At 38.8% G+C, this 24,094-nt stretch overlaps 2 protein-coding genes across 2 annotated transcripts in view; one reads left to right on the forward strand and one right to left on the reverse strand.

The window, feature by feature from the left end:
* The window catches only part of LRRC17 (leucine rich repeat containing 17), a 51,563-nt gene extending 49,724 nt beyond the window's left edge, over positions 1 to 1,839 (forward strand). Inside the window, exon 4 of the mRNA XM_090286733.1 lies at positions 949 to 1,839. Coding sequence (XP_090142859.1) covers positions 949 to 1,346 — 398 coding nt within the window. The 3' untranslated portion in view covers positions 1,347 to 1,839. The remainder of the gene's footprint in view (positions 1 to 948) is intronic.
* Positions 1 to 24,094, reverse strand: part of FBXL13 (F-box and leucine rich repeat protein 13) — a 311,775-nt gene that overhangs the window by 181,740 nt on the left and 105,941 nt on the right. The gene's annotated exons all lie outside the window — the stretch shown is intronic.

The raw sequence follows: 24,094 nt of genomic DNA on the forward strand, positions 1-24,094 counted from the left end.
TTATATTTGAAATATTTTCCTAATTATGCCTTTTTTTTTTGTGGCATCTTTTCAGTGAATGTAAAAGAATACACATGATCCCAAAATACATGTTTTAGAAAGCTAACTTAAGACTGATTTTGCTTATAAAATATTGCATTCTAGTCAACTTAATAATCAAGGGGAAAGTGTTGTTTAAGTAAAAACATATTTGAGAACTTCTCATTTAGATGAATATACTGTTAAGGAAATATAATTAAAACCAAAATCTTTTCCCAATACAGAAATCCTCTCCACAAGAATAATTGAGAAAGAAAATACACTTATTATTGAATAAGCATTAAACCAGAATGTGGTGTACATCACGGGCAATCTACTAAGAGACTGCAAAGACAGAGAAAACCTCACATTTTACATAGCCAAGTAGATACAACCCAATGCATTTGTGTTTTCAGAATAAATGCTAACTAGTCCTTAAATAAGAGGACATGACAGCACCATTTGTCACACACAGTTCATCCTAACTTCACCTGGTAATTGAGGTGACCAACTGTGTTAGTGAATTGGCTTTAATAACAGGAAAATAAACTTTCATCTTTATGACAAGAGGTGGTTTTGCAACTTGGATGAAGGCTCCTACCCTCCTACCGTATCTGGGAGTTAGCAGTGCTATCTTTCTTGATGATTATATTTCAATAAGAGGGCTCCCAGGTCCTTGAGAAAGACATTCCTGGCTTATAAAGCTAACAAAAAGCCTTAGTCTTCTAAAGGGTATGTATACATTTCAAAGAGAGGAAAGAATAGACACAAATTTTCAGAAGTGCTCTGAGAAAAAGGAGGAGAGGAAGAATCTTTTCAACAGGGTGAACTAAGTCTCTTATTTTAAATTTATATTTGTCCTTATAAACACCATACAGTTGCATTTAACCCAATTACTCATTGGTTTATTAATTTTTTTTTTGTTTCTAGCTGTTTTTTTAGGACTCACAAATTTAGAAGAGTTAGATTTATCAAACAACAGTCTGCAAAACTTTGACTATGGAGTATTTGAAGACTTGTATTTTTTGAAACTCCTATGGCTCAAAGATAACCCTTGGAGATGTGACTACAACATCCACTACCTCTACTACTGGTTAAAGCACCATTACAACGTCCACTATAATGGCCTGGAATGCAAAATGCCTGAAGAATACAAAGGGTGGTCTGTGGGAAAATATGTTAGGAGTTACTATGAAGAATGCCCCAAAGACAGATTACCAGCATACTCCGAAACATTTGACCAGGATACAGAAGATGATGAATGGGAAAAAATACATAGAGATTACACAACGAAGAAGCAAAGTGTGAGAATCACTCTAGTGGGATAGTGGAATAATTTAGAAATTCTTATAGTTGCAACTAGTTATATATTTGCTACACTGGTGTCAGAAAACCATATGTTTACATTTTGATTTACTGTGTTGCCTATTTATGCAGGGTTATCCAACTAAAGGAAGGTTTCTTTAATTATTTTTATTATCATAATAAGCAAGGGAATACTCCCATCCTGTTTCCCTGCCTAGTTGCAGAATAGCCTTTGGTGGTGAACCCATACTCGTAACCTGCAGAAGTTGGGTCCTAATGATGGCATTAGAATTTCATAATGTCCTGTATAAATGTTTTTACTGCTTTTTGAAGTAATTTCTAAGATGTTCATTTTTACATTCCTTTTGATAGCTGCATTAACATACCTAAACATGATCAAAATGAAAAGATACAAATGTTTAGTGATAATAAAATGCCATTCGCTCTCCTCAATCCCCACCCCCACTTTTTTTCAGCAAGTCAGCTTATGCATTGAATAAATTTCCATTTCTGATTCTTGTGCATTCCATAATGTGGCCCTGGGAAACCCAAATTCTCAACTACACTTCATTGATTCTTGCAAAATGGTCAAGCTAGACCTTAAGGAGAATTGTCACAAGCAATAAGTAGAGAATCTGAGAATTATATTGGAGACTGGTCAGAAAGTGGGATTCTGAGAATGAGTTGTGATGGTGTGAGTCATGAGCCCTGAAGAATGCGTGAAAACTAGTACTAGTGAACATGAAAACAACTGGTTTCTCAACAGCATTCAGACTAGAAAGCCTTCAGTTAGGAGAGAAGGGCCTGCGCCTTTCCTGCTAAAGTAATATTTTAAGGAGTATAAAACAAAGGATAAAATTAGGATTCAGGGTCATTATCTGGGATGAAGCAGAAACAAAAAAGAAGTCATTCAAAGGAAACAAGGGAGGGGTAGGTACCTAAGAGAAGCCCTATCATTTTGGTTTGCAGATTAAAATGACCTCACCTGGAGACAGTGGTCACCAAAAATAGAGAAAATACCTGGAAGCTGACCCCATCAGTTTGCATTTTGATAGTCAGCTGTACTATTAGAAAGAAAATTAAAATAAATATGTACATATCCCTAAAAGTCCCACTTTTTTTCTTTTTATATAGATTTCTTATTCACGCAAAGTTAAATACATTTTTGTTTCATATATCAAGGTGTTCCTAAAAAGTTTATCAGTTGGTTTTATTTGATACTTGCACAAATTCCCAAAGCACAAAAAAAATGGTATAGGACAAATAGTAATGAGCATTTCCTAAGCACCTACTACTAGATGCCATACACTGTGTTAAGAGCTTCACTACTCTAATTCAGAAAAGATTGATCTAAGGTAAGTAATATTATATTCCTTTTCTAATGATGAACCCAAGGCTTAGAGTTTAGGTAACTTGAACAGTCACAGTGCTGACAGGTGGCAGAGCCTGGATTCAGATCCAGTTAAGCCCTTTCTGCTGTGCGTGGTGGCAGAGTGCTCCTCATTATTTTTTTAGATTACAGTTTACATTTAATAGTATTTTGTATTAGTTTCAGGTGTACAGTACAGTGATCAGATACTCATAAACTTTACACAGTGCTCCCCCTGATATTTTCAGTACCCACCTGGCACCATGCATAGTTATTACAATATTATTAACTATATTTCCCATGCTGTACTTTACATCCCTATAACTATTTTGTATCTACCAATTTGTACTTCTTAATCCCTTCACCATTTGCATTGAGTCCGTCAACCTCCTTCCCCTCTGGCAACCATTAAGCTGTTCCCTGTATCTATGAGTCTCTTTCCATTCTGTTCGTTCATTTATTTTATTCATTGGGTTCCACATGTAAGTAAAATCATATGGTATTTATCTTTCTCTGATTTACTTCACTTAGCGTAATACCCTCTAGGCCCATCCATGCTGTCACAAATGGCAAGATTTCATTCTTTTTGTGTCCAAGTACTATTTCATTGTATATATGTACCACTACATTTTTTAATCCACTCATTTATTGATGAACACTGGGGTTGCTTCCATATCTTGGTTATTGTAAATAATGCTACAATTAACATAGAGGTGCATATATCTTTTCAAATTAGTGTTTTGGGTTTCTTCATACACACACACACACACACACACACACACATATATGCGTGTGTGTGTGTGTGTGTGTGTATCCAGAGTGGAATTGCTGGGTCATAGGGCATTTTCAATTTTAATTTTTTTAGGCCCTTATATACTGTTTTCTATAGTGACTGCAGCAATCTGCAATTCTCGCACACAGTGCACGAAGGTTCCCTTTCCTCCACATCCTCGCCAACACTTCTTGTTTGTTGATTTCTTGATGATAGCCATTCTGACAGGTGTGAGATGGTATCTCATTGTGGTTTTAATTTGCATTTCTCTGATGATTAGTGACCTTGTGTCTTTTCATATGTCTATTGGCCATCTGTATGTCCTCTTTGGAGAAGTGTCTATTAGGTCCTCTGCCCATTTTTAAATAGGATTGTTTGGTATTTTGCTGTTGAGTTGTATGAGTTCTTTATAAATAGTGGATACTAACTGCTTATCAGATGTATCATTGGCGAATATCTTCTTCCATTCAGTAGACTGTCTTTTTGTTTTGTTGGTGTACAAAAAATTTTTAGTTTGATGTAGTCCCATTTGTTTGTTTGTTTCTCTTGCCTAAAGAGGTATATCAGAAAAATATATTGTGCATAAGCACTCTTGACCATGTTGCTTGGCATCAAACTTTGAGAACCAGATCCCAAGAGAGGAATAGGTATGAGGAAAGTAAAGCTGTTTTCTTGAAAAACATAAATGAGGTCACTTGGTAGGAGATTTTTTGGCCCAAGTCATTTCAATCTGTACTTAGAGGCCTATTTATTTGTCTTAGGGCATTGGTCTGAGAGGAAGAGCTCAGGTTTGGCACACATCTAGGGCCTACAAAGCTGCTGTCAGGGAATGTAGCCTGGTGCGTACCATCTTTGCACTTCCCCTCTGCCTTGCTACAGCTTACTGGTATTTCAGAAAAGAGCTTCTACACTTGTCTGAAGCCCCTATTTTTGTAACAGCTGTCCAGTGAACACCTCCATATTGCCTGACTCTTATGGCCAGTGGGGCTTACATCTGTGGTCCCACAACTGTATATATTTGAATACTTGAAAAGATGCAGCCTGAGGGTCTAATTTCCAATCAACCTGAATCTAAATTCTGACTGATATCCTCCCTTTGGGACACTGACATATCTTGGCACACCCTCAACTACTGGGAGGTATTAAAAATATAATAGGCTGCTTAGATCATCACAAAGGTTTGAGAGACAACAAAGAGCTAAGGAAGGATTAAAAAACAAGACTCATTTCCTCCACAAGGTCACTCCTTCCAGACTGAGAGAGGTGGTTGTTGCATTGAATGCATAGAAACCAACACAGAGTGTCAAACAAAATAAACAAAGCAATATGTTCCAAATGTAAAAAAAAAAGATAAAACCTCAGAAAAAGAAACATAAATGAAATGGAGATAAATAATTTACCTCAAAGAGAGTTCAAAGTCATAGTAAAAAAAGAATTACTCACTGAATTCAGGAGAAAAGTACATAAACACACTGAGAACTTCAACAAAGAGATAGAGGATATACGAAAGTACCAAATTGAAGTCACACAGATGAAGAATACAAAACTGAACTGAAAAATACACTAGAGAGTTTCAAAGCAGACTAGATGAAGCAAAAGAAATCATCAGTGAACTCCAAAACAAGGCAGTAGCACTCAGCCATTAAGAGCAGCAAAAATAAAAAAGAATAGAAATAAGTAAAGATAGCTAAGTGACTTTTGAGACAACACCAAACACACTGATATATTCACATTATAAGATTTCCAGAAAGAGAGGAGGGAGGAAGGGGGAAAAATTTTATTTGAAGAAATAATGGCTGAAAAATTTCCCAACCTAGAAAAGGAAATCAGCCTTATCCAAAATGTTAAAGGGACTTAAAGATGAAAAAAAAAAAAGCACTAAATAGTAACAAAAAGAGGATTTCAAGATGGTAGCATAGGAAGGCTTTTAACACAGCTCCTCCCATAAACACATCAAATCTATACCTAGAGATAGAGCGATTCCCCATGAAAAATTACTGAGGACTGACTGAATGCTTCTATATGCACACACATGCACGCATACACACACAAAATAAGAGACACATGACCAGGGGGAGGGGGATAACATGGGGAAGAAGGTGAAGGGTCTAATCAAGGAACAAGTAAAGGACCCATGTACATGAACAACAGGGTGGAGACTGACTTTGGGAGCAGGGGTGGGAGAGGATGGGCAGGGCAGGGGAGAGCAATGGAGGAAAAATTAGGACAACTGTATTTGAACAACAATAAAATTTTTAAAAATGTAAAAAATAAATAATAGAAAAGAAAAAGAAACAGGTAGGAGAGATGGAGACACAGTATTGTTGGAATCCCACTCCCAACACACAGACCTACAGTAAGGAGGAATCACTGAGGAGCCTGTGCCAACTTGTCCATCTTGGGGCATAGAGAAAAAATAGTAATTTAAAGGTGATATGGAAAGGAAATCCATTTATTAACTCTAAAGCACTTGCCAAATGGGAGGGGCACTGCAGGAACTCTCTCCAGCCTTGCCATTTGTTACACTTCCCCCACATGTCTTGATCAGTCAAGCAGGAGCACAGTCCAGGCACTCTAGCCAGCCAGCCAAGGCTGCCCCAATGTACCCCAAGACCCAGGCCCACACCAGCTCCATGGTTTGTTCCCAGGACTCTTCATGGCTTGCACCTGTTCCAGTTACAGCTCTCACCACAACCCAATTTGTCCCTAGGCCTTCCCAAAGACCATGCCCCCTTCAGCTATAGCTCTGAGCCTTGCTGAGGCTTGCCCCTAGGACTTCCTGTGACTCACACCCATTTTAGCTAAAGCTCTGCACCCAGTGTACCTTGCCTCCAGGACTTATCATGGCCCCAGTATGCTCCAACTACAGCTCCAGCTGGTCTGCCAAGGTGGCTCCAGAGCAGCATGGTCCTAGGACTCCCCATAGCCTGCACACACACCAGCTCCAGCTCCAGCTCCAACCAGACTGCCAAGATGGGTCCAGTTCAGCTTGCCCCTGACTCTTTCTGTCACCCACCCCCAACCCGCCCCAGGCGGCCTACAAAAGACCCCTGGCACATGGAGCCTATGAAGGAGAAGTTCCTACACAAGGTCACTCCTTCAAGACTGGGAATGGTTGCTATTTCACCAAATTCATAAAAAGAAAAACAGCCAAGATAAGGAGATAAATAAATATGTTCCAAAGGAAAGAATATGCTCCAAATTAAAGAACAGGACAGAACCCCAGAAGAACTGAATGAAATGGAAGTGAGTAACTTACCTGACAAAGAGTTCAAACAATGGTTGTAAAGATGCTCAGTGAATTGGGGGGAAAGTAGATGAACTCAGTGAGAACTTCAACAAAGAGATAGAAAATATTTATTTTTAATCAGAACTGAAAAATACAATAACTAAAATGAAAATAATACACTAGAGAGAACCAACAGCAGATTAGATCTTCAGAAGAATAAGTCAGTGAGCTGAAAGACAAGGTAGTGGAAATCGTCCAACCAGAACAGCAAAAAAGAAATTAATAATGAGAATAGATTAAGGGACCTCTGGAACATCAAACATACCGACATTCACAGAGAAGAGAGAAAGGGAAAGAAAACCTATTTGAAAATATAATGGTTGAAAACCTTCTTAACCTGGTAAAGAAAATAGACATACAAGTCCTGGAAGCACAGAGAGGCCCATACAAGAAAAACCCAAAGAGGTCTACACCAAGACATAACTTAGTTAAAATGTCAAAGTTTAAAGGCAAAGATAGAACCTTAAAAACAGCAGGAGAAAAGCAGCTACTTACATACAAAAGATCCTCCATAAGACTCTCAGCTGATTGTTTTGCAGAAACTTTATAGGACAGAAAAAAGTGGCATGATGTATTCAAAGCAATGAAAGGCTGGAAACCCATAATCAAGCAGAAAAGTAAAAACCAAAACTAAAAATATAAGAAATATAGAAAAAATGTGTAGCAAAGAAAAATAGCACTGATAAAGGCAAACATTTAGTAAAAATAGTAGATCAACCAATTATAAAGTTATTACAAAGGTTAAAACACAAAAGTAGTAAGAGCATGTGTAACTACAGTAATAAGGGTTATACACATGTGGCACAACATGTAAAATGTATAAACATAAACATGGGTATGTGAATAAAAAGTGTAGTGTTGTAGAATGTGTTCAAATGTAAAAGACTATCAATTAAAAGATTGCAATGAAGATAGCTTGTTATATATAAAGCTCATGGTAACCATAAAGTAAAAATCTATAATAGATACACACAAAAAATAAAAAAGAACCCAAACAAATCACTTAAACAGTCATAAATGTAAAAGATTAGAGAGCAAGAGAAGAAGAAAGGAACAGAGAACTACAAAAACAACAAGAAAATAATAAAATGACAATAACAACATACTTATTCATTATAACTTTAAGTGCCCCAATCAAAAGACACAGAATGAGGATGGGGAATAAGGGGCTGAATAGTAATGGAAAAAATACATGGGCTGTCTGAATGGATAAAAAATACAAGACCCAGGCATATGCTGCCTACAAGAGACTCACTTCAGATTGAAAGACACACAAAGACTTAAAGCAAAGAGTTGGAAAAAGATATTTCATGCAAATGGAAATGAAAAGAAAGCTGAAGTAGTAGTACTTATGTAAGAAAAAATAGGCTTTTAAAGTAAAGGCTTTAATAAAAAACAAAAGGGAAATTTATAATAAAAGGATAAATCCAACAAGAGGATATAATACTTATAAACAATTAGTCATCCAATGTAGGAGTACCTAAATACATAAAGCAAACATTAACATACATAAATGGAGAGATAAACATTACAATAATATGAGGGAACTTTAATAGTACAGTTACATAAATGGATAGATTATCCAGAGAAAATCAACAAGGAAACAGTGGCATTAAATGACAAATTATATCAGGTGGACTTAATAGATATTTACAGAACATTAACCCCCAAACATCAGAATACACATTCTTTTCTAGTGCACATAAAATACAGTAGTCAAGGTTGGGAAGATGGTGGCAGAGTAGGGGCAGTGTTCTCTGCTCGCTCCTGTTAAGGAGAGACTCCAGGAACGAATGCGGAGAGGAGTGACTGAGTGAGTGTGGATCTCCGATAGCGTGAACAGGGAGGAGAGCATGGGAGCAGCGTGGAGGGGGGTGGAGGGGTTTACCATGCACTGCAGGCTGAGTCATTCCGGGACCCAGTGCGTCTACAGTACCACGCCTGAGGGCTCAATAACAGAGAGCTGCTTGGAGGCTCCCCCTGTTAGGGGCGCACCGATAAGTGAATTCTTGTAGGGAGTTAGGGAGAGGATTGGCTGAAAAGCCAGAGGAGTGAGAGAACAATGAACAACGAGGACTGGGAGAAACTGTGTGATCTGAGTCTAGAGGGAAACCTCCTCAGCTGCAATCTCTGACCAAAAGCTCAGCATTCTGGGCATGTGCAGCACTTGCACTAGGGCCCTACAGGACAAAGGGACAGTTTTGGGGCAAGGAGACGGGTGGCACAGAAAAGCTGCTGTGCAACTCCGGACCAGGGAAGAGCTCCTGAGCAAGAGAGCAGTGCATGCCCCCTGTGCTTTGAGCGATCCCGCTAGAATCCCACAGAACAAAAGGTGGGCTTGGGGCTAGGAGAGAGACAGGGCACGCAGGGCGTGTAAGCAGGGAAGAGAGCGGAGGCTATGGTTCTGCAGTGGAGACAGTTTTAGGGCTGGGAGAAGGGCCTGCAGGGAAAGGCCGCTGCGGAACTCCAGACTGGTGGAGAGCTAGAGTGCCTTGCTGACCGACCACACTAGAGTCCTGCAGAACAAAGGGACGGTGCTGGGGCAGAGAGGGAGATAGAGCACACAGGCCTAAAGACAGGGAAGCTAGTGAAAGCTATAGCTCTGGAATAGAGACAGCTTTGGGGCAAAGAGAAGAACCCAAGTGGGAAAGCCGGCTGCAGAGCTCCAGACCAGGGAGAGGTCCTGGGCAGGAGAGCCCCACTGGACCCAGCACTTTGACTGGTCGTGTTAGAGTCCCGCAGAGCAAGGGGATGGTTCTGCGGTAGAGAGAGAGAGAGTGCACACAGGCAAGTAGGCAGGGAGGCGAGCGGAGTCAGTGGCTCAGGAATGGAGACGGTTGTGGGGCAGAGAGGAGGGCCCGCGCGCAGAAAGACCACTGCGGAGCTCCAGGCTGGTGGAGAGCTCCTGAATAGAAGAGTGCCACGTTGACTGACCACACTAGAGTCCTGCAGAACAAAGGGATGGTGCTGGGGCGGGGAGAAAGAGCGTGCAGGCCTATAGGCAGGGAAGCCAGCAGAAGCTGTAGCTTGGAATAAAGACAGTTTTGGGGCAAGGAGAAGAGCCCACGCAGGAAAGCCACTGCAGAACGCCAGACTAGGGGAGAGGTGCTGGGCAGGAGAGCGCCACTGGGCCCGGCGCTTTGACGGACTGTGCCAAAGTCCTGCAGAACAAAGGGACGGTCTTGAGACAGGGAGAGAGGTAGGGTGCACAAGCATATAGACAGGGAAGAGAGCAGAAGCTGTAGCCCGGGAATAGAGACATGACTGGAGGCAGGGCGGGGTTTGCTGGCAGGTGCAGGCTGGACCAACTGTGGGAAGGAGTAGCTGGACAAGCCTGAGAAGGGCTGATGGTGCCACAGGAGGGGACAACTAAACACAGCTCACAGTAGAGCAGTGGTAAGCCCACGAATAAAAGACTAGCAACCCCAGAATCAAGCAGGACCTTCCCAGAGCCAGCCAACCAACCAGAAAAGATTTGAAACCCATGGAATTTTGAATAGGGGAGGACCCAGAAAGGAAGGAAGGAAGGAAAAACAAAAAACAAACAAACCAAAAATACCCAGAGACTGTGCCTAAAAGTTGAATTGAGTTAAAATACTCTCATTCTTTTATTTCTCACTCTCTCTCTAACTGCCCCTCCCTTCCTTTCTTATTCTCTCTCCTTTTCTCCCCTCCCTTCTCTCCCTTTAGCATGTCTCCCCTTCATCCTATTTGTTAAATTTTTAATTTTAAGATCTTTCCCTTTCTTCCTATTCCCTTCTTCTAATCTGCTTCCCTCCCACTTATCCTCGTCCCCCCTCCATTTCCTTTCTCTCTCTTTCTTTCCTCTGCACTAAGCACTTTCAATTTTATTAAATTTCTTTCTTTACTTTGTCCCCCTTCAGTCTCCGTTTGTTTTTCTTTCTTCCCTTTCCCTTATTTTCCTTCTCTCCCTATAAATATTCTCTCTCTCTTTCTTTCTCCCTATTCCACTTTATATTCTAATCTTTTAATATTTAAATTTTAATTCTAATCTATTCCCCTCCCCTTCTTACCCCTTCTCTCTTTCCTCCCCATCCCCTCTCTCTTTTCTCTCCCTCTTGTATTTCTCTCCTTTATCTTATATTTTGTCAACTCTTCAATTTCAATTTTTCCTTCTCTAATATCTCCTCTTCCTCTTGATTTCCTTCCCTCCCCCATGTTCTTTCCCTCCCTCATCCTCTTCTTTCTTCCCTTCTTTCTAAGTATTTTTAATTTTATTAATATTTTTCTTTATTTTGCCCCCCTCTCCCTCTCCATTCAATTATTCTTGCTTCCCTTTCCCATCTCTTATTCCTCTCTCTATATATTCTCTTTTTCTCTCTATCTTGTTATTTTATATCATGTTTTAATCTTCTAATTTTTTAATAATATATATTTTTTTAAATTTTAATCCAGTCCCCCCTCTTCTCCCTCCCCTTCATCTTTTGTTCTCTTTCCTACCCTTCTCTACTCTCTATATCTCTTCCCTCTCTCCCTTCCTGTCTTGCTATTTTCTACTCTGTATTTTTATTCTTGAAAAATTCTTTCTCAATCTGTTTCCTACCTTCTAACCCCCTCAGCCCTCTGCTTCAATTTTTGGCTGTCTGTCTACCTGGATGTCTGTTGTGTCTATCCTCCCTTCCACACTAAACATATAGCATATACCTATTATATAATCCTAATACTATACACTTCCACTTTCTCACTACACACTGTAACCCTCTCCTCCGTTTCAAACATACAGTGTAAATGTTACTTGCTGTCTTACATAGCCTTGATTTCAATTGCTAATATTATTACTCTATCAACTTCCCTCTCAAAAATTACCCTACCTTCATTTAAAACAACTCCTATCTGTTTCTCATGCAATAAGAGTCCCAATATCTCCACAAGTATATTAATATGGGCTCATTTGCAACCTATAGTGAGATTGTAGTTGGGGGAGATATTGGAGGGTGTGGGTTTCTTGCCTGGGTTATGTGATTACGTTTTAGCAGCACCTCCACAAAAGATCTTAAGACAAGGTGGGCAGAGTGACTCTCAATCAACTAACCAGAGGAAAAGACCCACCAAAGAGGAGCTGAACTATAACCAGACAGATTAAACAAATAACATCAAGGACAACACAGACGGAGATCCAAGATGACGAAGGAGTAAGTGGAAGCTACACTAACCTCCTCCCAGGACCAGCCAGTGCTGACTCAGCCCCAGTACAGCAGGTAGACCATTCCCCTCCAAGTGGCGTCAGCCTGAGGGGAAATAAAAACCCTGCCTACATGAATTAAGCTGCAACACCCACGGTCCTTAAGCCTGACAGCAACTCATAGATTGAGTAGATTAACAACTAAAGAAGACAGACAAAGGCAGTAGATCCCTGAAAGTCTCCAACAGGCTGCCTAGGGCCAGACTAGTACATGATCTGATGCTACCAGAGGCAGATTCAGGAAGTGCAGATCATTCAAAGAGGCACCAACAAACAATAGAAGTCACAAAAATGGGGAGACAGAGAAACAAACCCCATCAAAAGGAAAGGTAGAATCCCCAGAAAGAGTGCTAAATGAAATAGAGAGGAGCAAACTATCAGATATGGAATTCAAAACATGGATTATGGAGAAGCTGAATGAGCTCAGCGGAAACTACAAAGAACTCCAGGGAAACTACAAGGAACTCCAGAAAAACTACAAGGAACTTACTGAGAATTACACCAGCATGAAAAAGGACATAGAAGCTATCAATAAGAGCAAGGAGGAAATAAAGAATACAATCTCTGAATTGAAGAACACAGTAGAAGGAATTAAAAGCAGGCTAGAGGAAGCAGAAGACTGGATCAGCAAGCTGGAGGACAACGTAGACAAAAACTCCCAGACAGTACAACAAAATGAAAAAAGACTGAACAAGACTGAGGAGGTTCTAAGGCAGCTGCAGGACAACATGAAATGTAATAATATCCGTATCATAGAAATTCCAGAAGGAGAAGGAGAAGAGCAAGGGATAGAAAACCTATTTGAAAAACTAATGACAGAAAACTTCCCTAACGTGAGGAGAGAAAGACTCACGCAAATCCAGGAAGCACAGAGAGTCCCAATGAAGATGAACCCCAACAGGCCCACTTCAATACGCATCATAATTAAAATGGCAACATTCAAAGACAAAGAGAGAATCCTAAAAGCAGCAAGAGAGAAACAACTAATAACATACAAGAGAGCTCCAATAAGGCTATCATCAGATTTCTCAGCAGAAACACTACAAGCCAGAAGGGAATGGCAAAAAATATTCCAAGCAATGAAAAACAAAGGCCTACAACCTAGAATACTCTACCCAGCAAAGCTCTCATTCAAAATGGAGGGTGAAATAAGGAGCTTCTAAGACAAAAAAAAAAAAAAGGCGAAAAGAATACATCTCCACCAAACCAGCATTACAAGAGATGCTAAAGAGTCTGCTTTAAGAAGATAAACAGAGAGAGACAGAGAAGAACATGAGTACAAAGGGGAAAAATGACAATGAATAAGTACTTATTGGTAATAACCTTAAATGTAAATGGATTAAATACTCCTATTAAAAGACATAGGGTAGCTGAATGGATTAGAAAAAATGACCCACATATATGCTGTTTACAAGAGACCCACCTTAGAACAAAAGGTCTACACAGAATGAAAGTGAAGGGATGGAAAAAATTATTTCAAGCAAATGGACATAAAAAAAAGCTGGGGTAGCAATACTTATATCAGACAAAAAAGATTTCACAGCAAGGGCCATAAAAAGAGACAAAGAAGGGCATTTCATAATACTTAAGGGGGAAGTACATCAAGAAGATATAACCCTTATAAATATATATGCACCCAACTTAGGAGCACCCAAATATATAAGGAAAATTTTGAAAGACTCCAAAAAAGATATAGACAGCAGCACACTCATAGTAGGGGACTTTAACACCCCATTGTCAACAATGGACAGGTCTTCAAAGCAAAGAAACACCAAAGATATTGAGGCACTGAACAACACTCTAGATCAAATGGACTTAGTCGATTTATATAGAACTTTTCACCCCAAAGAAGCAAAATATACATTCTTCTCAAGTACACATGGAACATATTCAAAGCTAGACCACATGGTAGGACACAAAACAAGCCTCAACAAATTCAAGAAATTGAAATTATATCAACCATCTTCTCAGATCACAATGGCTTAAAATTGGAAATCAACCTCAAGAAAAAAACTCAAAAACATTCAAACTCATGGAGAATGAATAACATGATATTAAATAATGAATAGGTTAACAATGACATCAAGGAAGAAAACAAAAAGTTTCTGGAAACTAATGATAATGAACACACAACAACCCAAAATCTATGGGATACAGCGAAAGCAGTCCTGAGAGGAAAGTTCAAAGCAATACAGGCCTACCGAAAAAAGCTAGAAGAATCTCTAATAAAAAATTTAACCCTACAGCTACAAGAACTAGAGGAAGAACAACAAGCAAAGCCCAGATCAAGTAGAAGGAAGGAAATCATCAAGATCAGAGCACAATTAAATGACATAGAGACTAAACTAACAATTCAAAAGATCAACATAAGTAGGAGCTCGTTCTTTGAAAAGCTAAACAAAATTGACAAGCCTTTAACCAGGCTCATCAAGAAAAATCAGAGAGGACCCAAATAAATAAAATCAGAAACCAAAGAGAAAAAATCACAACTGATACCACAGAAATACAAAGGATTGTAAGAAATTATTACGAACAACTGTATGGCAAGAAATTTGACAACCTAGAGGAAATGGACAAATTCCTGGAAACCTATAGTTTTCCCAAACTGAATCAAGATGAAGCAGTAAGTCTGAATAGACCAATAACAGCTAGTGAAATTGAAGCAGTAATAAAAAAACTCCCAGCACACAAAAGCCCTGGACTGGATGGCTTCACAAGTGAATTCTACAAAACAATTAGGAAAGAAGTAAATCCTATCCTTCTCAGACAATTCCAAAAGATCCAAGAAGAGGGAAGACTCCCAAACTTGCTCTATGAAGCCAGTATAACCCTAATTCCAAAACCAGGTCAAGACACAACAAAGAAAGAAAACTACAGGCCAATATCGCTGATGAACATAGATGCTAAAATCCTCAACAAAATATTGGCAAACAGGATCCAGCAACACATTAGAAAGATCATACACCACGATCAAGTGGGATTCATCCCAGGGATGCAAGGATGGTTTAATATTCGCAAATCAATAAACATAATACACCACATAAACAAAATGAAAGACAAAAACCACATGATCATATCAATAGATGCAGAAAAAGCATTTGATAAAGTACAACACCCATTTATGATGAAAACTGTCAGCAAAATGGGAATAAAGGGAGCATACCTCAACATAATAAAGGTCATATATGAGAAACCTGAAGTCAACATCATATTCAATTGGCAAAAACTGAGAGCATTCCCCCTGAGATCAGGAACAAGACAAGGATGTCTGCTCTCTACACTCCTATTCAACATAATCTTGGAAGTTCTAGCCACAGCAATTAGACAAGAAAGAGAAATAACAGGCATCCAAGTTGAAACAGAGAAAGTAAAACTGTCATTATTTGCAGATGACATTATAGTGTACATAGAAAACCCTATAGACTCCGCAAAAAAAACTACTCAACCTAATAAGTGAATTTGGCAAAATAGCAGGATACAGAGTCAATATTAAGAAATCGAAGGTATTTTTGTACACAAACAATAAAAACTCAGAGATAGAAACTGCAAGAAAAATCCCATTTACCATAGCAACAAGAAAAATAAAGTACCTAGGAATAAACTTAACCAAGGAGGTAAAAGACCTGTACTCAGAAAACTACATAACACTGAAGAAAGAAATTAAAGAAGATACAAATAAATGGAAGCATATACCATGCTCATGAATGGGAAGAAGCAACATCATTAAAATGTCCATACTACCCAAAGCAATTTATAGACTCAATGCAATCCCTATTAAAATACCAATGGCATTTTTCACAGACCTAGAAAAAATACTTAAAAAATTTATATGGAACCAAAAAAGAGCCCGAATAGCCACAGCAATCTTGAGGAAGAAAAACACAGTAGGAGGAATCACAATACCTGATATCAAACTATACTACAAGGCCACGGTAATCAAAACAACGTGGTACTGGCATAAAAACAGACATATAGATCAATGGAACAGAATAGAGAGCCCAGAAATAAACCCAGGTTTATATGGTCAACTAATATTTGACAAAGGGGGAAGGAACATCAAATGGAGTGAAAAGAGCCTCTTCAACAAAAGTGTTGGGAGAACTGCACAGCAACATGTAAAAAAATGAAACTAGACCACCAACTTACACCATCCACCAGAATAAACTCAAAATGGATCAAAGACTTAAATGTAAGCCATGATACCTTAAAAGTCCTAGAGGAAAAAATAGGCAGGAAAATTTCAGATATCCCATGTAGCAACATTTTCACTGATATATCTCCTAAGGCAAGGGAAATAAAGGAAAGAATAAACAAATGGGACTACATCAAACTAAAAAGTTTCTGCTCAGCTAAAGAAAACATCAGCAAGATGAAAAGGAAACCAACCATATGGGAAAATATATTCGCCAATGACATCTCAGACAAGGGATTGATCTCCAAAATATATAAAGAACTCATATGACTCAACACCAAGAAAACAAACAACCCAATTAAAAAATGGTCAAAGGACCTGAACAAACACTTCTCCAAAGAGGACATACAGAGGGTCCATAGACATATGAAAGAATGCTCAACATCACTAGCCATCAGAGAGATCCAAATAAAAACCACAATGAGCTAACACCTCACACCAGTCAGAATGGCCATCATCAACAAATCAACAAACAACTTGTGCTGGAGAGGATGCGGAGAAATGGGAACCCTGGTGCATTGCTGGTGGGAATGCAGACTGGTGCAGCCACTATGAAAAACAGTTTGGAATTTCCTCAAAAAACTAAAAATGGAACTGCCTTTTGAACCAGCAATTCCATTGCTAGGATTATATCCGAAAAATCCTGAAACACCAATTCAAAAGAACCTATGCACCCCTATGTTCATAGCAGCACTATTTACAATAGCCAAGTGCTGGAAACAACCTAAGTGCCCATCTGTAGATGAGTGAATCAAAAAACTAGTACATTTACACAATGGAGTACTATGTAGCAGAAAGAAAGAAGGAACTTCTACCATTTGCAACAACGTGGATGGAACTAGAGAGAATTATGCTTAGTGAAATAAGCCAGGCAATGAAAGAAAAATACCTTATGCTTTCACCTATTACAGGAAACTAATGAACAACACAAACAAATGAGCAAAATTGAACCAGAGGTATGTAAACAAGAAGTAGACTAACAGCAACAAGGGAGGAGGGGAGAGGGAGAGAGGGGGGTGAGAGGGGGAAGGGCCTAGTCAAGGAACATGTATAAATGACCCACGGACATGGGCAACTGAGTGGGGACTGGATGTGGGGGAAGGGAGGGGCAGGGTGCAGGGAAGCAAGAGGGGGGAAAAATGGGATAACTATAATGGAAAAACAAACAAAAAAATTTTTTAGTGGGGGAAAAATGAAAATATGAAGAATGGAAATGCCAGTTCAGTGAATATTAGGACACGTATTTTCCTTCACGTTGTATATTTTTCTTCCTATCTGATCCCTCCAGAGTTTGGCATTCTAAAGAAATAAGTAATGACATAAGTTTCTTTGCATAAAACTAATAAGACCAGTTGTTAATAAAGGTTCTTTTTTTTTTTACCAAGTCATGGACTGGAATGTCAAGCCTAAAGGAGACATGCTTGGGCTCAGGTTGTTACCAAAAAGCCCTGAGGAACTGGGAATGACTTTCAAAGGTAATAAAAGCCCGCAAGATAAAAGGCCTGGTACCATGGTTGGTTGTGCAGTCCACAGTAATCTTTCCAGTGAAGGAACGAAGGTTGTTTTCCTGAAAGATGGCTAGAAGGGACCTTAAGGCACAATGAAAAACCAGAAAGACTTGGAAAAGACAGGTGTGTACAGGCAAGGCTGAATGCCAGGTACGTGGCCCAGCTTCTGGGCCCTGAAGAGCAGACTGAGGGTCACCCTAAATGTTCCTTGGGTAAGTTCCAGCAAAGCAGAACTAAAGATCAGAAGTGATCATTTGCTGCTCTTGTTGTGTTTATGCAAATGAACAGGATAAATTAAAAATGGACTTAATGCAGTCCCTTTAATGACAAGGAGGGCAATCTTAGGGAGAAAAATCATTATTCAAGGATAATCACAATGATCAGTGGTAGACTATAAAGTAGTGCAGCTAACCGTCTTAAAAGTTTCTTTTCATTTAAGATATGTTTTCACTTGAAAGTTAAACCATGTCTGTGGTATCATCAAAAATATTTAAGTTGCAGGCAAGAAGAATGTCAAGTGCCTTGCAACTGGATGTCTTTCCAATAAGACAGTCTTACAGATTTAGAGACTAGTTTGTGGGTTATGTTACATAAATTAACATGTGTTTTCTGTTTTCAAAGGGCATAAGCCTATGACCGCATTACCTGAGTGATTATCTGTACATATAAGCCTCACTTAATCCTCTCTGCAGCGCTGCCTCCTGAGACTCAATGGTTTGGCTGAATTAAGTGGCTGGGTTGGTGAAGAATGGGATGGTCTGTGGGCTTCACTTTAAAACTGGTTTCTCTTTTCTATCCAAATGGCTTGGATAGAAAGGACCCAGAGGTCTGAGAGGGGGGAAACCTAAACTATTTCCCTCAGCCCAAACTAAGTATAATGGGCAAAAGGGTTTTGGACATTTGAGATGTGCCTAGCACACCTTTCTCCAAAGAAGCCCCTTTTTTCTTTTTCTTTTCTTTTTTCCCTAATATGGAACATTGAAAAATTAATCCCTGCCTTTTGTCATCTAGTGGTTATGGATCAAATGATGTCTTTTAACACTTTTTGCCAAATCTCTAGCCCCCAGAACACAACAAGGATGCCAGCCGGTTAATCCAAGCACGCCGTGGTCCAGAGACAGCCAACTGACCTGGAGTCTGCACGATCCTTCCCCGTGTGGGAAAGCCACCCCCAACACCCCCACTCTTATTAGAGATTTCTGGACCCAAGGGTAGGTAGGACGACGACCATGTCCAGCTTGAAGCAGCTAGAGGAGCTTGAGACCTTCGCCCATTGTCCTTTATAAGATTACAAAGGGTCTTAATATCTGAGAGGGAGAGATTGTTATTTTTTTATTGTTAAAATAATTAATCACATATTTACTAGAAAAAAAAGAGAAGAAGAAGAAGAATATATGAAAGGGTGAAGCGGGAAAGCTTGTATGTACGAACCATGGGTATGGACTTGGGGGGGGGAATTGCTGGGGGAGGGAGATGCTGGGTGGAGGGGAGTAAAGGGGAGAAAATTGGAACTATTGTAACAATATAATCAATAAAATACATTTAAAAATAAAAAAATAAAAAAATAAAATAAAATAAAATACAGTAGTCCCTCTCTATATCGTGGTTCACTTATTGCGGCCTCACTGTACCACGGGATTTTTAAAAATATTATATTTAATTATTTATCGCGGATTTTTTGCTATCTCGTGGATTTTGCAGTACTGTATACGTGTGTTGTTAAAGTTACATAGGTTTAAGAGTGTAGAATATGTTTAAGAACATAAGTAGTGTTTATAAAAGTGTGGAAAAGATTAATAAAGGAGTGGGAAAGGTTAATAAGGGACTGGGAACAGTTTATAAGTGTGTGGAAAGGGTTTATAAAGCCTTAAAATATATATAAATACTAAAATAAATGTAAGGTTCCTACTTCATGGGTTTTCACCTATCACGGTGGGGTCTAGAATGTAATAGCCGCGATAAGTGAGGGAATACTGTATTTTCCAGGATAGACCACATTGGGCCACTACACAAGTCTCAGTAAATTAAAGATTGAAATTATATCAAGCATCTTCTCTGATCACTATGGTATGAATCTAGAAATCAATTACAAAAAGAAAAGTGGAAAAAACAAACACACGGACACTAAACTGCATGCTACTTAACATTAAATGAGTTAACAAAAAAAGCAAGGAGCAAATCAAAAAATATCTTGAAGATATCCAAGATGGCAGAGGAGTACATGGAAGCTACACTAAGCTCCTCCCAGGACCAATTTGGAATTACAACTAAATTGCAGAGAAATCATCCAGAATAAGCAACTGAACACTAGCTGGAGAGAAGCCTTATAATTAGGACAGACAGAAGAAACCACTTTACCACAACAAGACTGGTAATTAGTGCAGCAGAGACACAAGAGAGCTGGCTGGGCTCTCATGGGCAGTGGCTGAAGTGACAGAGGGAAATTCCAGAAGCCAGGAGTTCCCCCTGAGAAGTGTGGGCTCTAAACCCCAAGCTGAGCTCCCCAGCCTACAGCATCAGAGTCAGAAAGGAAGCCAGATAGCATCTAGCTGTGAAAAGCAGCAGGGTTTCTGTCTGCCAGAGATAGACTGCTGGAGATGCAGAGAACCTCTAAAAGGGCCAATGCACAAAATTTCATTTGTAGCCACTTACTCTGGGCTCCAGCAGAGGGAGGCCAAAGTGGACTAGAGACACTTGAGGAGAGTGTGGGGCTGGTGGCTTTGGGGAAAGAACTGAAGGAATAGCTACCAGGATTCCTGTGCTGAGTCATTCTTCATACTGCAGAAGCCATCTTTCTCAGGCAGAGCACTCTTCTTCAAATGGCATCAGCCTGAGGGGAAGCAATAGCCCTACCCACAGGAATTATTCTGCCCCACCTTGTAGTACTTAAATAGGACTGCTGGTTATAGCTTGATTAGATTAACAACTGATTAGTTTAACATCTAGAAGGAAAATACATAGAAGTCGTGAAAATGGGAAGACAAAGAAACAGACCCCAAATGAAAGAACAAGAGAATTCACAAGAAAAACTAGATGAAATGGAGGCAAGCAATTTATCAGATAGAGAGTTTAGAGTAATGATTATAAGGATACTCAACATCATGAAAAAAGATATAGAAAGCATAAAAAAAGACCAGTCAGAAATAAAGAATGCAATATTGAGATAAATAATACACTGGTGTAGGCTAGAAGAAGCAGAGGATAGACTAGTTTTTTGGAAGACAAGATAGAGAAAAACATCCAAGCAGAGCAGCAAAAAGAAAAAATGTTTTAAAAATGAGGTGAGCTTGAGAAACATTTTGGACAACATGAATCATAACATCCACATCATGGGAATACCAGAAGGAAGGAGAAGAGTGAGCAAAGGATTGAGAACCTATTTGCAGAAATAATGACTGAAAAATTCCTTAATCTGGTGAAGTAAAAAGTCACACAAGTCCAGGAAGCTCAGAGAATCTCAAATAAGTTGGACTCAAAGAGGCCTACACTGAGATACACCATAAATAAAATGACAAGGCTTAAAGACAAGGAGAGAATCCTAAAAGCCACAAGAGAAAAGCAGGTAGTTACCTACAAGAGAACACCAATTAGACTAGCACCTGAGTACTCAATGGAAACCTTTCAGGCCATAAGGGAGTGGTGTGAAATATCCAAGATGATGAAAGGCATGGACCTACAACCGGGTACTTTATCCAGCAAGGCTATCATTTAAAATTGAAGGAGACATAAGGAGAGTCCTGGACAAGAAAAAGCTAAAGGAGTTTGTTAACACCAAACCAATTGCAACAAATGTTAAAGGGCTTGCTTTAAGAAGAAGAAGATAAAGACAGAGAAAGAAAACCAGAGGAAACCAGTCTAACAATAAAGTGGCACTACATATCAACAATCACCTTAAATGTAAATGTCATAGCTGCTCCAACCAAAAGACATAGGGCAGCTGAATGGATAAGGAAACAGGATATAGATAGATAGATAGATAGATAGATAGATAGATAGATAGATAGATAGATAGATAGATATAGATAGATATAGATATAGATATAGATATATATCCTCCAAAAGACCAATCTCAGATCAAAAGATAGAAACAGATTAAAAATAAAGGGTTGGAAAAGATATTTCATACAAATGGAAAAGAAAAAAAAGCTGGGGTAGCAGTACTTATTTCCAACAAAACAGACTTTAAAATGAAGGCTATAGTAAGAGACAAAGAAGGACACTACATAATGATAAAGGGAACAACTCAACAAGAGGATATAACCCTAGTAAACATTTATGCACCCAACATAGGAGCACCAAAATATGTAAAGCAAATCTTAATAGACATAACAAGAGAGATCAACAAAAATACAGTCACAGTTGGGGATTTCAACATTCCATTGATATCAATGGACAGATCTACTAGGCAGAAAACCAACAAGGAGACAGCAGCTTAAATGACACTCTAGATTAAATGGATTTAATTGATATCTTCAGAGCATTTCACACCAAAGCAGCAAAATATAAATACTTTTCAAGAGCACATGGAATGTTCTCTAGGATAGACCACATGTTAGGACACAAAATAAGTCTCAAAAAGTTTAATAAGATTGAAATCATATCAAGCAATTTCTCTGACCACAATGCTATGAAACTAGAAATCAATCACAAGAAGAACACTGAAAAACACATAAATACATGGAAGCTAAAAAACATGTTATTAAACGATGAATGATTGAATAATGAGATCAAGAAAAAAATCAAGATACCTTGAAACAAATGAAAATGAAGACACAAAAATCCAAAATCTGTGGGACACTGGGAAAGCAATCCTAAGAGGAAAATTCACAGCATTACAGGCCTATCTCAACAAACAAGAAAAAGTTCAAATAAAAAAATCTAAATTCACACTTAAAGGAACTTGAAAAAGAACAACAAACAAAGCCCAAAGTAAGTAGAAGGAAGGAAAGAATAAGGATCAGAACAGAAATAAATGAAATAGAGTCTAAAAAAAGGCAAAATATGAATGAATTCAAGAGCTGGTTCTTTGAAAAGATAAACAAGATTGACAAACAACCAAACTCATCAAGAAAAAAAGAGAAAAGACACCCCCAAAATAAAATTAGAAATGAAAGAGGAGACATAACAAACAATGAACACCAAAGAAATACAAAGGATTGTAAGAAAATTTATGAACAATTATATGCCAACAAACTGTATAACTTGGATAAAATGGATAAGTTCCTAGAAATATACACCCTTTCAAAACTAAATCAGGAAGAATCAGAGAATTGGAATTAATAGATTACACCTAATGAAACTGAAGCAGTAAGCAAAACACTCCCAACAAACAAATGCCCGGGGACCAGAAAGCTTCACGGGTGAATTCTACCAAACATTCTAAGAAGAACTAACACCTCTCCTTCTCAAATTATTTCATAAAATTCAAGAGGAGAGATGGCTCCTAAACTCAGTTTATGAGGCCAGCATTATCTTAATTCTAAAACCAGATAAAGACACTACAAAGAAAGAAAATTATAGGTCAATATCTTAGATGAACATAGATGCTAAATTCCTCACCAAAAGATTAGCAAACTGATTATAGCAATGCATAAAAAAGATCATACACCATGACTCAAGTGGCATTTGTTCTTGGAATACAAAGTTGGTACAACATTCACAAATCAATAAATGTGATTCACCACATAAACAAAATGAAGGATAAAAACCACATAATCATATCAGTAGATGCAGAAAAAGCTTTTGATAAAATCCATCACCCATTCATGATAAAAACTCTTGGCAAAGTGGGAATAGAAGGAACATACAAAACATAATAAAGACCATATATGACAAACCCTCAGCCAGCATCATACTCAACAGGCAAAAACTACAAGCATCCTCCTTAAGGTTGGGAACAAGACAGGGATGTCCACTTTCATCTCTCTTATTCAATGTAGTATTTGAAGTCCTAGCCACAGAATTCAGACAAGAAGAAGAAATGACAGGCATTCAAATTGGAAAGGAAGAAGTAAAACTGTTTTTATTGGCAGATGACATAATACTGTATGTAGAGAAGCCCAAAGATTCCATCAAGAGACTACTGGGACTCTTAAATGAATTCAGCAAAATAGCAGGATACAAAATCAATGTCCAGAAATCAGTTGTGTTTTTACATGTCAATAAGAAACTAACATAAAGGGAAATTAAAAAAAGAATCCCGAGGGATTGAAAGATGGCAACAGGGTAGTTAACAATCTTGCCTGCTTGCTTCCATTGTGGAAGGACTTGGAGTGCAAACAAGGAGTGGAGAGAGAGCCAGAGAAGCTTTCAGATAGGGCAAACAAGGATGGGAGCATGTGAACAGTGCAGGAGAGGACAAAAACTGTGGCCTGCTCTTTCTAAGCAGAGTCACCTGGGCTTCCCAGCCAAGCGCCTCTGGCTGCACCACATGGGGTC

Source organism: Furipterus horrens, unplaced genomic scaffold (genome assembly GCF_987537825.1).
Source record: "Furipterus horrens unplaced genomic scaffold, mFurHor1.1.pri manual_scaffold_9, whole genome shotgun sequence".
Lineage (NCBI taxonomy): Eukaryota > Metazoa > Chordata > Mammalia > Chiroptera > Furipteridae > Furipterus > Furipterus horrens.